The sequence below is a fragment of the Odontomachus brunneus genome, unplaced genomic scaffold, assembly GCF_010583005.1.
Source record: "Odontomachus brunneus isolate Ranch 3 - 2012 unplaced genomic scaffold, Obru_v1 Obru_scaffold_004, whole genome shotgun sequence".
NCBI lineage: Eukaryota > Metazoa > Arthropoda > Insecta > Hymenoptera > Formicidae > Odontomachus > Odontomachus brunneus.
In genome coordinates, this window is record NW_022639454.1 from 1,298,725 (window position 1) to 1,312,323 (window position 13,599).

Sequence of the window (13,599 nt, forward strand, 5' to 3'; positions counted from 1 at the left end):
CAGCACGGCTTGAGTGGTACACGCTTCCGAAATGTTGAAGAAGTGCGAGAATGGGTGGACGAATGGATTGCTTCGAAACAAACATCGTTTTATCGAGATGGTATCGCCCAGTTGCCAGAAAGATGGCAAAAAGTTGTAGAAAGTGATGGAAAATACTTTCATTGAAATAATTTAAATAAATTTTTTACAATAAATGCTTTTTCTCAGTATTTTTTGGGCGGAAACTAAGTTAAGGTCCTAATATGTCCGATGAACGAATTAAAATTTAAATTTAACGAATATTAGCTAATTTCGATCTTGATTTATCGTATCCTAATTGATCAAGTTCCAATCTACAGTCCGCGCAATTCTCACAGTCTTCAATACGAGTTCTTTTTCGTCCTGTGTGTGTGTTATATCACTCGTGAAACTGACGTGACTCCTTCTGTGTTCATAGACCAGCAGCAGCAGCAGCAGAGAGCCCCGCGAAGGCACCGGTGATCAACGACTGGGTCACTGTCCGGTGTTACGCGAGGGGCCCGCCTTAGGCTGCAATCATTGCTGGAACACGATAGACGCCCACGGCAGGATACTCCGTAGGAAGACCAAGTATCACTGTCCCGAATGCCAGATCAATCTGTGCATCGTGCCGTGCTTTCAGGAGTACCACGAGCAACGGCGTGACCTGATTTCCAAACTGAAGCCCTTACCGAAAACCAGCTCCGTCTAATCTCCTTATTTATTACGTACCACGTACGTATCATCTCCTTCTCCCTATCTGCGTACTTCGTTTTTATAGATGATCGTTATCCGGACGATTAAATGTCAGCACGCGCTTTAGGTGTCCGAGGCTCCCGGTGACGATGACGCGGACCAACCAAGCCGATCATCAGTGTGTGTGTTTATGTACACGCGATGTTTACTTCTCTTCCTGTCTCTTTCTTTCGTACTACGATCAATGTGAGTCACCGAATTTGTATCAACACAAAGGGACCTCATAATGCTCTCGTATATTTTCGTAATATACACATACCGCGACGCAACGTCTGTCATTGCTGGAGCGGACGGGATTGTTCGCGGTCGATGCTGCGAGTACGACGCGATACGATTCCTCTTCGGAATATTTCGAGGAAGACGCGCGAAGGAAGCGGTCGAATCGTCGGGGATAAAAGAATGAGAGGTAAATGATACAAAGTATATTCGATAATACATGTCGCATTGGCGTGCTATTCTCATGCGTCACACGCGACTCTGACGCATATTTCCATTGCTTTCACGTTGTCGGGGGATTTTAATGTCACGCGACGACGTCACTGAAATAATTGTTCGGTGGTGTCCAACATGAGCAATTAACAATTATTCATATAAATATAAATGATTTAATATAATACAGCGTAGCGTGTATGGAATATTTAACAATAAAGCGCCCTCCGTAATTTATTGTTAATTTATAACTTATTTTTTTAAGTTTTTTCTACGATTTGCATCATTGTTGGGAACATTGAATCTTTTTCGTTCTTATCTTTTTTTTTTTTTTTTCAGTGACGTCGTCATTTATACATGTCAATGCTGCGTCTTGTGTTTTTCTTCAATTACGTGTCTTGTTTACTTCTACGAAGGACATTTTGTGTTCAGAAATTATTTCGAGAAATAGCGATTTCAATAGACATTAGGAAATCAATTTCCTGTACAATTTTTTTTTTTTTTTTTTAATAAAATTTATGCGGCGCGTAAAAGATGAACGTGAGATGCACGTTTCTTTGAAGAAGAAAAAACAGATACGTAAATAATTACGTAATGTAATTATATGTAATGACTATTATTATTACGACTATTATAATTACTCTCAAAGGGTTCTTTAATCTCGTATCAGTATATTTCTGTTATGTTACCGTCACACAATCAGTGTCGGCTTCGAATTAAATCTCCGCCCCGCGGAAACACGAAAATTCCGAACGTAAATCTCATTCAGGATAATTCACGCAATTATTACGCAGTTCTCTGGAACTCCGATCTCGTCGCAGAAATTGCGCAGCTTTGCGCGCGTTATCGAGCAATTTTAACGTATTTGATATTGCCGGCGTTGTTTTTCGCCCATTTTTCGTCTCGATCACATTACACCCGCATGATTCCGATAGAACCCTTCCATACTGTATCTGTCTGTCCCTCTGTCTCTCTTTCCCTCTTCTTTTCGCGTACGAAAGGATTGAGATAATAATTTTTCTCGGCGGCGACATTGCAAACACTAATTTTGGGGGCCATGAATCGCGAGACGCAATTGCACCAAAAAAAAAAAAGAGGAGAATAGAGAAGAGAACAAAAAAGCAGGAGGAGTGGGCGCGGTGGCCGCCGAAACGAGAGCCCGCGCACGTGCAACGATCGAATTCGGTGTTACCCTTATAAATCACTTCCTACCATTCACGGCTCTCCCTATTGCCACCTGTAACGGCGCTCCCCGTCGTTAATGCGTCCGCGTAAATTTGTCGCCGTTCGCTTCGCGATCAATCGAACGCGGGACGTGCGCTTCTCTCCCTCTCTCTCTCTCTCTCTCTCTCTCTCTCTCTCATCCCTCCACCCTCTCTACCCCCATCTATTTCTCATCTTAATACAAGAATATTAGGATTAAGGAAGAAAGTGTAGAGTAGAGTACAAGCGAGAGACTCGCGCGCGCTGCGGCGTAGTCCCGGTTATTCTGTTTAAAAGAAATTCTTCGACCCGCATTCTGAACTCTCCTTTATCGTTGCGAGCGTCTGTGAAAGTGGCTTATGAGCTTTTTGATTGGCTACAGGCCACTTTCACAAACGCTTGCAGCGATAAAGGAAGAGTTCAGAACACGGACTTCTTTGACGAGCGAGAAGAAAAATCCGCTGAAAAGAGAAGAGATCTCATAACAGAGCGAGTGACACACGCGCTTGATCGTGTCGCCCTTTATCTTTTTATTCGACGCGTTCCTCCGTCTCAGCGTCGCAGACTGTAGCTTTCAATCGGGCGAGAAAGGTCTTGTCGAGATATTTTCCTGCTTGAATCGGAAGTTGATGGTGTCTCAGTCTTTCGAGGCTGGACATCTCGCGTGGAGTCTCTGGCTTGTACTATAAATTTTTGTCTATCCGATTCCGGGCCAATTCTTGAGATCCACGCCGCCACTTGTCGCCAGACACGTTGATGTTTCTCGACGGCATTTTTTTTTTTAATGTATGCCTCGTGCGTTTATTGCTCGAGTCGAGACATGTCGCGCGAACGATGTGGAACGACGACTAGAATAGACGGATAACCGAGGAGACTGTCCTTTTCATCGGCGAGTCGTAGGATCGGATCCGAATCGGCCCGCCTGACTTCGATGAAACACGATTTGTCGCCAGGCGAGGACTCTCCTCCCGCCTGGCCGCGACCTGCGTTTTTCCCCCTTGACATTTCCTCGCGAACGGCACTGAGCACGTTCGCGCACTTTGTATATGTAAAGTGTTGAAAATATAGAGAAGAACACAAAAAAAGAAAAGAGGAACAAATGAAAAGAAAGAAGAAGAGAAGAAGTAATGTGCAATATATTTTTCTCGGCATTACTACAGATGTACTATATGCAAGCGTTGTATCGATTAATCATATTTTATGTAAAATCTAGCCTGCGATTCATAAGTTAAAAATAAAACAATGTGAGGTCACACGAATCGACGGTGAATCGTACGAACATTTCCGAAACTCGAAAGTTATCCTCTCCTCGTCTTGCCTTGACCAAGGATCATTTTCATTTCGTCCGCGAGATATCCTCGGGACAGAGTTCAAGCACCCAATCATTGATCTCCCTTAGCCATTGACACTCTAGAGAAATCTGATGTTCCTTGCGAATCAGCGACAATTGTTCACAGTTTTGATTACGACGTTCTCTTTTGGAATTTGAGTATAGACAACAAGTTCAACCGCAACGCTGATTACACGCTGAGAAAAATACTTGAAAATTTATTTGTGGGGAAATGAAGTTGATTTCTGTACAATGAAATTCAAACAAATAAATTTTCAAGTGTTTGTTTCTCAGTGCAAGGAAAACTAAGTTCTTTTTCTCGACTGTCAATTACCAAGGGGATGTCAATAATCGGGTATTTTACCTTGCTGTGGAAACATGCGACATAGGACCTCTAAAGACAAGCGAATGCTGAATACGCTTTTCTTCCAAAATACTTTCGGCTCTTCTTACACGTGATGAAAATTAAGGGGACCACACGCAATAGTTTTGTTAGTTCCCGGGCGAGAGAGTCTTGTGTTTATAAACATATTCCTCTGACCAGATAAACTCTCACTCTCCGCACCACACTGCCAAATCCGTTGACTATAGTTTTTGCTTCCTTCCCAGTAAACAAGATGACGTCAAATACGTCTCTAACATATTATTGACGTCTCATTAAGACGTCATTTGACGTCATCCTGGGTTGTGTAAACAATAACAAGGCAAAATGAGCTTATTTTGCAAACTCACCCCTAATAGAGGGAGTTGACGTTAACATGCATAACATTGTTCTAGCTTGAAAAATAGGCGTGTTTATCGTTCGCCGTCTGTCCAGAATACGATCTCTGGGCGTACTCAGAGGTCAGTGCGAGAGACCATGGACAGCCCGATGACGAGGATGACGAAGAGCGGCATTGGCACACAAGGAGGAACACTCTCGGGTGGCGAATGCTCCTGCTGCGAGTCTTCGCTCTCAATAAATCCGCGCGAGGGCTGGCCGCTTTTTCCCGGGCCGCTCGTCCTTCTCGTCATCGTCGTCGTCGTCGTCGTCGTCGTCGTCGTCGTCGTCGTGGCGCAACGCGGGCGTCCGCGAATATGGGGTCAGCCGTTTCTTCTGCGCGCAAGCTGACGCCACAGCCGCCGCCGCCACCGTCGTCGTCGTAGTAACCCCTCGCGGCATAACGCGCGCGACGGAAGAGAGGAGTCGTCATCTTGGATCCCCCCAAAAGCCACGGGCGATATTGTACGCGCAGCCGGTGCCCCGTCGACAGCTGGACCCCTCGTCTCCTCCGCGCTACGGAGAAACGAAAAGTCACGGAGCGCTCTGGATTAATCGCCGGCAACCCCCGATACGAACGAACGAATGGACGGACGGACGCACGCGTGGCTTGAGCTCGGTTGGCCTCGTGCGGCCACCCGTGGGCGGTCGATCTCGTTAAGGGCGAAAGGGCATTAAGCGATCCGCGCCAAACTCGCGGGACATCACGTTGCTCGCGGAAATATCCCTTTCACAATTCGCAGCATCAGTTTTCTTCTTTTTTTTTTTTTTTTTTTCGAACGCGGCGAAATGCGTTTCTTCTCCCATTAGTAGTTCTTGTGTGATTTTTATCTGCGTCTTTTTCTTATTAATTTTATCAGAGGCGCTCTAACGGAAGTTCCTCTGGAACAACGTAGTAGGGGATGTACTCTCTAAAGTTCTTGAAGCGAAATGTAACGGAAATACTCGGAATGTAGAACGACAGATCGAGTCACCCGAATTCGAGTGACTTTTCATACAGGGTGAATTCTCCACTCTGAGTTGCCGAGCGAGTATTTTCGATATCGTAGAGTGGATCAGGTTGTATTCCACTATTTTTTATCACGCAGAATCGAATTCACTCGAATTTGTTTCATTGCGAGTGGCAGTACTTTCACTGTCCTCGTCTCGAGTGAACGGCTGCGTTCAGCAGAGAAAGTTGTTTTTGTCGTAAAATTCATGAGTTTGATCGGTACATGATCTTCTCGGCTGAATTTAAGAACACATCCCAATCAGATTTACGAATTTTACAGTTGCACAGCAGCTTCTTTTAACAAACAGCCAATTTTCGCACGTTTTCAGTGAAGTTTTATTTCATGAAATTTGGACAGTATTCTCAAGTCAGTCGTGGTTTTTAATTAACGTTAACGGTCAAATTATTATATACATACATCTCTCTCTCTCTCTCTCTCTCTCTCTCTCTCTCTTCCTTTCTTTTTCTCCCTCTTTCTCTGACTATATCACAGCTATGATCAAAGAAAGAACAGTGAATTGCTAATCAAAGTTAGCTTATGCAAGATCATAGCTGCAAGCGAGGCTGATCTGAATTGGAGAGAAATGATGTTAATCTATATCTATAGCGCACGTCGCTGTCAAAAGCAACGGTCAAGCGAAAGCGAAAGCTCTCGCAGGTCGATAGGGCAGGCCGAAGTAAAAGCGTGCGGTCATGCCGGACTGCATCGCTTCCTCCGTCATGGAATAATAATCTGGACGAGTAACGAAACGAATTCGCGCGGAATTTTGCGACCCGACAGTGCGAACATCCGAGACACTTCTTTTTTCTGCTCTTTCATTTATCAGTAGATGCGAAGTGAGCCACCCTTTATTTACGGCACAAATCGCGAAAGTTCGCGAACGACTAGTTAAGAGGATTGCGCGGAAATTACTTAATGCCTTTTTAAGTCACGTTTAATTCTCCCTATTCCCCACGCGTAATCGCATTATACGCGGCGAAGGGCTCGCGTTTCTCTCCCCCCTCTTCTCATCTCCCCCCCTCCGTTTGCATCGTTTTGTTCCTCCGTTTATAGATGCAGGGCGGAAATTCGCGATATCGTGTTGTGACGCGATGCACCGTAGAAAAAGAAGCCTCGGGAGCTGTATTCGCGAAAGCGTCGGGCAGAAATAAACGCGACGTCGCTGATTTATTGTACGGAGAAAGAGAAAGAGCGAGGGACAAATAACTTGTATAAAAATAACGTAAAAATTAAATACTGCTCCTCGGCAGAGAGACACGGGACGTCATGAAAGGAGCGGAGACAATAAAGGGCGAGTAAGAGAGGCGCGTGATGAAGATACGAATAATTTGTCGGAATTATACGCGAGCGCCCGTTTGAAAGCGCGAATTATAAACAAGAGGTAGGCCGTGAGCGACAATTATGTCGACGGTGGCAATTAGCAAGTCTACTTGCAAACCAAAGGGTGTCTCGTAGCAGCGCCATGAAGTGGAGCCATGAAGATCGAGATATCACGCACCACGGAGTGCATTTTATTTGCGAGAAAATAATGACACAAAGTATCCGCTGCGCGCGTCAAATGCAAATTGTGAATTTGAGTCACAGCAATGTTCTCCAAGTACGACGATTATTATCGTCAATGTTGCTTCGCGCACCAACTGTGCTATGTGCATGAAATGAAATCGGAAATAATACTTTGTACGTGAATTGGTAAGAAGAATGAAAGACCGTATTCTTGAAAAATATCGATGAAAAACCATAGCTGAAAACTATACGTTCCATGAATTGTAGCTTTTTATGAAAATATCGTATGCTATATTTTTCGAGAGTAAGGCCGCAGAACTGATAAGAAGAAATGTCACACTTACCCTGAAAGGGCCGGCGCGATGACGACGATGGGGATGCACGTCTAATGGGTCAATCGAAGCTGTCCTCTTTCTCTCTCGCATAAAGGGGAGCAACAAATCCCAAACACGCAGATGGAACAGCGACGATGAGAAGGCGTAGTAGAGCGCGAATTGCTGCAGCAGCGAGAAGACGAGATCATGAATAAATGTTATCCCCTTATAAAGAACACTTAATTTACGCGAAACATTAACATTGAATGAACTTTATCTGTATTCGGAAGTTCGGGCCAAGTTGGCGTTTAAGTAAGATAAGGTTAAAGGTTATTGTTCGAAGAACAGTAAAAGAGGCTTCGCCGTCGGCGAAGCCATGCGAGTCTTCTGCCAGCCCCGCCCTCGGCGCCTTTGATATTCCACCCCCGATCGGCTGACATGCGCTCTGAGAATATTTGATAAGGGTGCTCAACCGCCCGCGGTGATCGCGGCACACACTAAGCATGCATATGCATGAAATCGATAAGGGATACTTATACGCTGGGATCGAAGACGTCTCGGGATCGCAGTGATCCGCGATCCATCGTATTTCTGAGTGCGATCCGACGCGTTTTAATCGGCCGACGACGTCGCATATTGTCGAGAGACTCACCCCCCTACAACTGAAAATTAAACCGAGACTCGCGATACATCTTCGTTCTGTGGAAAAAATCGTCTTCCATTTGATAAAGAAGAAGAGAGAACCTGACAATCGAGCCTCCCCAATATGTTTTTGTACACATGTTGTTTGTAAACATGTTATTTTGAAAAGTATTCGGACAACAATTGACAAATTAATGTACACCGAGAGAAAAATACTTGAACATTTATCTGTTGAATATAAAGTTTATTCACAGAAATCAAATTTATTCCACAGAAATGAATTTTTATTTTATTTTACACACAGAGGAGAATTGTATCTATTATGTAAAAGAAAGAGTGAAAGAAAGTATAATAATAAGCAGTCATGATAAAAGTGCGACGAGCAATAGTCATATTTAACAATTTCACAGCGGTTAATTAAGGTAAACGAGACGGCTCGTTGAGAGATGAACTGCGGAAACGTAATATTGACCCCGTTAATGATCAGTGGCCTGGTTTACATCGTCAAGACGTTGGTACATGTATTAAATTTGATGCGCACCAATGCTTTAATGCGTTTATATCGAACGTAAAAATATAATACGAAGGAAATACTAAAGGGAATACTAAAGGAAAAATATAATACGAATTTAATTCATGTCGTTTATCTCGTAGTCCTGGTATTTGAAATTGCAATTTGCTTGAGATAGCTTCGACCGATAGGAGGAATGCATAATTCTAAAAATGTGCTCGTTTCTTCTTCTCTCCAATTTAACAATACTTTTTTACAAGACATTTTACTATAATATAATTTGAGAGAAACCTACGGTCACCGATAACACCGGCTTTAATTAGGTTAGGTTCCCTTCAACATCCGTTTCATACGTTTACATCGTCATCTGTATCATTTGATACGCGTATTAGTTTAGTACGATATTCCTATTGTACGCTCGCACCAAATTGATCCGTCAGTGTTTACATCGCGTGTATTAAATATTTAGTACGAATTTGACACGAATATATTACCTGATATGCGTATCAAGTGCACGATGTAAACCAGACCAGTGTCTCCTTTTTGTGCGGGACGCTTCTTTTTTATCGAATCGAAAATCACTTGATTAATACACTAAAAGAAGAACATTTATTACTTGAACATTTATTTATGGGACACAGATTTATTTGCAGAAATAAACTTTATTTCGCAGAAACGGACTGTACCCACAAATAGATTTCCAAATGTTTCTTCTCAGTGTAAAGGGCGACGAATGCGCACGATGCAATTATCACCGTCTGTAATCCCGAAGAAGTCACCTTTTCGACTTTACTGAAGGCCGATTTTTCCAACTTCTTGATAAGACTTCCTGGTCTAATTTGGCAAGGAAAAACAAAGACAAACATATCATTTGATTGTTAGCTTACCACGAGGTTCGAAAAACCGATCCCGAATACCTTTTGCTTTGCTATTCTTAATTTTCCTTTGATCGACGTCGATGCGCTTTTGTGCGCTCGAAAAATTGGCAACTATCGATCAGGAAAGACAACAGGTTCGCCCGAGATTGAACTTACACGTTTGCCATTACCCACGTAAGGCCACCGCATGCCTATCGTTGGCTCGACGTTCATGCGAACGATATTGGAGGCAGTGTATGGCGAACGCGGACACCGTCGATGTGCCGCGACGAAATTGCGGGCGATAAGTCATGCGGTAATATCTCGGCGAGTCAATAAATCAATTGCCCGTAGCTCTTTGAGCGGGACATTAGGAGTCTCCAAAGTATCGTGTGGACACAGCTGACAAGTCGCGCCGATTACCCTCGCGCAGTACTAACGCGCTATTACACAGTTTTAATATTGACATTACTATCGATTAGCCATGCCGGCCCGTCAAATCCGTATCCACACCCGCGTCCACACACGGCCGACTGTGCACGTGCTCGTATTCCCGTCGTCATACTGCGGCACGTCTTCGCGGCGTGATTAATGTTGAAACAAACTTTCGAAAACGTCGAGAAATGTCGAGTTAAACGATCGATTCGTATATTCGTGGCGAAAACCGCGAAATATCCGGGCGTAATCGTTATTACTCGCGATCGAGATATCTCAGGCGTTCGTTTTATCACTTTCACGTCGGACCTTCGAAGTTTCGTCGGTTCCTCTTTAACCCTCCATTGCCCAAATTAACCCATTAAGGCCCAAGAGAAAATCGCTAAGGATAGGCTTTCAAAAACCATCTAAATTAGGGCAAAATGTCGAAATTTGTTAAAAAATGAAAAAAAAATTTGTGTTGGATTTCAAAATTCAAGATGGTGGACCAATATTTCGGCCCGAAAATTTGAAATTTTAACCTATTTGAGTGAAAATCCGTATAGGGAGGGTTTGGGGTTCGCTGAGTATGAATATGCACTTATTTTTTCAAAATTCGTAATGGCGGATCCAATATGGCCGCCTAAAAATGCGAAAATTTGACATAGTTTTGTTATTTGGCGAAAAATCCAACCAAATTATAAGCTACTTTTCGAAGGTGTTTATTTTGGGGCAAAATATCATATTTTAGCAGACTGTAGAAGAAAAATGGTTTTTTTTACTTTAAAAATCAATATGGCAGCCAAAAATTTTTAATTTTGATTTATTTCAATGAAAGTACGTTTTGAAAAATTTTGAAAAAATAAGTACATATTCATACTCAGCGAACCCAAAACTCCCCTTATATGGATTTTCACTCAAATAGGTAAAAATTTCAAATTTTCGAGCTGACATATTGGTCTCCCGTCTTGAATTTTGACATCCAATACAAATTTTTTTTTTTACTTTTTAACAAATTTCGATGTTTTGCTCTAATTTAGATAGTTTTTTAAAGCCTATTCTTAGCGGTTTTCTCTTTAATGGGTTAATTTCTCATGTTTAAAACATTTTTCATGTACACAGCAGGATGTTTAAAACTAAAAGTACCCAACATATATGAGGTGAAATTTTACTTTTCTAATTCTTTTATTTTCCCAAAATAGATTTGTGATTCTGAGCTCGTTGAGCAGTTACTATCGCTATCAATGTACTAAAAAAGACAGTTATATTGTGACTTTCAGGTCACATCGGTCAAGAGAGGAACAACATTCATATTGAAGATATAATGATGAAACTGGATTGTGATTTTAGAGTCTCAGTAGGCAGTAGAGACATTAGTAATACGTTAATATTTTCTATATTAAATCCTTAAATAGACAACAAAATTTTCTCGTTTGCCGCAAAATCGCACATCTACCGAATCTTTACTTCCGCTTCATCTTCCATCTTCATTTTTTTTTTCTTTTTCTCCTCATTGCGTGTCGACTAATCGGTCGATCGGTATTTATATTCGCATCTGTCGCGTTATTAGAATTCGATTTGCACTAGACTTTGCGGCTAACACGGACGAGTATTAGACATCATCACCCTTTGCTTTCCACGTCGAGGAGATAGAAAGAGAGAGAGAGAGAGAGATAGAGAAGAGACGCACCGGGGCCCGTTATAACGCATCGTCGAGTCTATAGAAATAAATCCTACTCTCACGGATTCTATACAATGCGTGTGGTGCGTTCTTCGCACGAGTGATCTGCCATTACTGCATTCACGCAGGAGGCCTCTCTGTGTTTGACCACAAACTGTTTTAATCCCACTGTTACTCCTATTTGCGTTTTCAAATCGTCGAACGGCCGTATGGATACGCATTCGTTATGTGTATTTATGTCGATAAGTGGCAATTGGTCGGTTAATTGGCCGGAAAATACTTTTCAAATCGCAAAAATGTACGGATACATACATGCACGCACGCGCGCACACACACCACACAAAGTAGCGTAAAAAACGTATTTTTATATAGATATACTATACAGATATAACATTACAACTGAATTTTTTTTTCTTTAAGTTTCGGGAGATATTTTCAAACGTTACATGAAATGAATATGTATATTACAGTTCTTTTTTTATATAAAAATTCTTGGCAATTTGTTTTAATAATCCAAAAATAGACTGTCAGTAAGATCTATCTTACTATCTATCTATATAATAAAATGATTTCCTTCTCCACAATTTATAATAATTATTTCTCTATATGTGATTATAATAGTTACAGATAGCGTTTTTCTTAGAAACGCAATAGATTTTGCTGAAAACATAGCAAGTGTTTTAATATAGCACATCTCAGTTCCCATAAAGTAGCACATATGAAATGAAAAGATAGTGAATTATTGCAGAATGTTGATCTATTCCTCGGTTACAAAATCCTACAACAATTTTTACTAGAACCTTTTTTTTGTGTGCATACTGAGAACAAATTTTGGTATTTCTAACTATAATCACACAAAAAATTAATAATTATTAAATTAAATATGGTCAAGACAATCATTTTTTTATTCAATTTTACTATAATTTTAGTGACAATAACCTCATATATGCATGTTACTACTGCCATTTTACTATGGTTGGGCAAAAAATAACTATAATTTTAGTTAACTCTACCATTTTTTTCTTAAAGCATTCTACCGATAAAATATCAAGCTCAAATATTCATCTTTCGCGAGTTACCTCCGCCTTTTGTCGCAAATTGTCATGGCATTACAAGAGTTACGTTTGTCGCGTTGACCTTTCGTTAGATTTGCACGTCGCTAATGACCGATATCCAGTGCGGACGGTTTCGCGACTCGTCCCGAAAGAATTTCTTCGGGCGCTCAATGAAATATTCATCCCTCCGGTGGAAAGCCATTTATCGCAATTATCGTCCGCAAGGAGATTTGATCGTTATTATTTTTGCGCCGCGCCTCGTTCGGCGGACTGAATTTTTCCCGGCCGAAATTTCGCCGGGCCCGATGTCTCTAAGTGTCCTTACGATCTTTGCTTTACCCAATATCTTCTTGGCTCCGCGCGCGCTCACCAGGTCCTTCTACTGCGACGTTTAGCTTTCCTGGTGGGGGTACTTTTATTAAAACTCCCGTCAATAGTGCGGTGAGGAGGAGCAGGGAGACTCCTACTACAGGACGACGAGGCTTGCGCTTTATACAATGCTACAGCACAGCCTAGAGCCCAAGGACCGAAAGAGATTCGCGGAAATATTCGCGCACGTTTCTCTCTTTCTCTCTCCCGGCGAATTTTCCGGCGAATTTTTTCGCTTCTCACTCCTACACGTTGTGCTCGACACTTCCCGACAGAATTTATTTCCGAAAATGAGCGAAAATGTCCGATGCGACTGGTCGCGAATTAACCGCGGCGTCTGGTAAATTAGGACGAACGGAATTCTTTTTTTTTTCTTTCTAGAGAACAATGTTGGAAGAAACGATGAATTTCTGTTTTTTTTCTCTTTTTTTTTGTAATACCGCGAGAACACCCCCTGTGACAGCTTAATGAGAATTTTTACGATTCTCCACACGGGGGAAGAAGTAAAAAGCTGAGCTTCTCTTTAAGCACGCGTTCTTTGTGCGTTTTGTCTCTCGTGTATTTCGTATGTATCGGGATCTCGTTACATTGCGCCGACAACACATCTCGCCAAATTGAATTTCTTCAAATTTGCGAACCATAACTTTTTTCCTCTCTTTTTTTCCTCTTAATAATTTCATTCAGCACACGCGAGGATTTACATCGCGACGAAGGTATTATTAAAAGCCGTATGTGCGTCATTTCGCGTCCGTTTCTGCGTTATGAAGTAACCCCCCCCCCCCCCCC

At 42.1% G+C, this 13,599-nt stretch overlaps 1 protein-coding gene across 1 annotated transcript in view; it reads left to right on the top strand.

Annotated features, from left to right (window-relative positions):
- Positions 1-3,644, top strand: part of LOC116847682 — an 18,130-nt gene extending 14,486 nt beyond the window's left edge. The window contains exons 7-8 of the mRNA XM_032822941.1: positions 437-1,159; positions 1,522-3,644. Coding sequence (XP_032678832.1) covers positions 437-709 — 273 coding nt within the window. The 3' untranslated portion in view covers positions 710-1,159; positions 1,522-3,644. The remainder of the gene's footprint in view (positions 1-436; positions 1,160-1,521) is intronic.
- Positions 3,645-13,599: the final 9,955 nt, after the last annotated feature.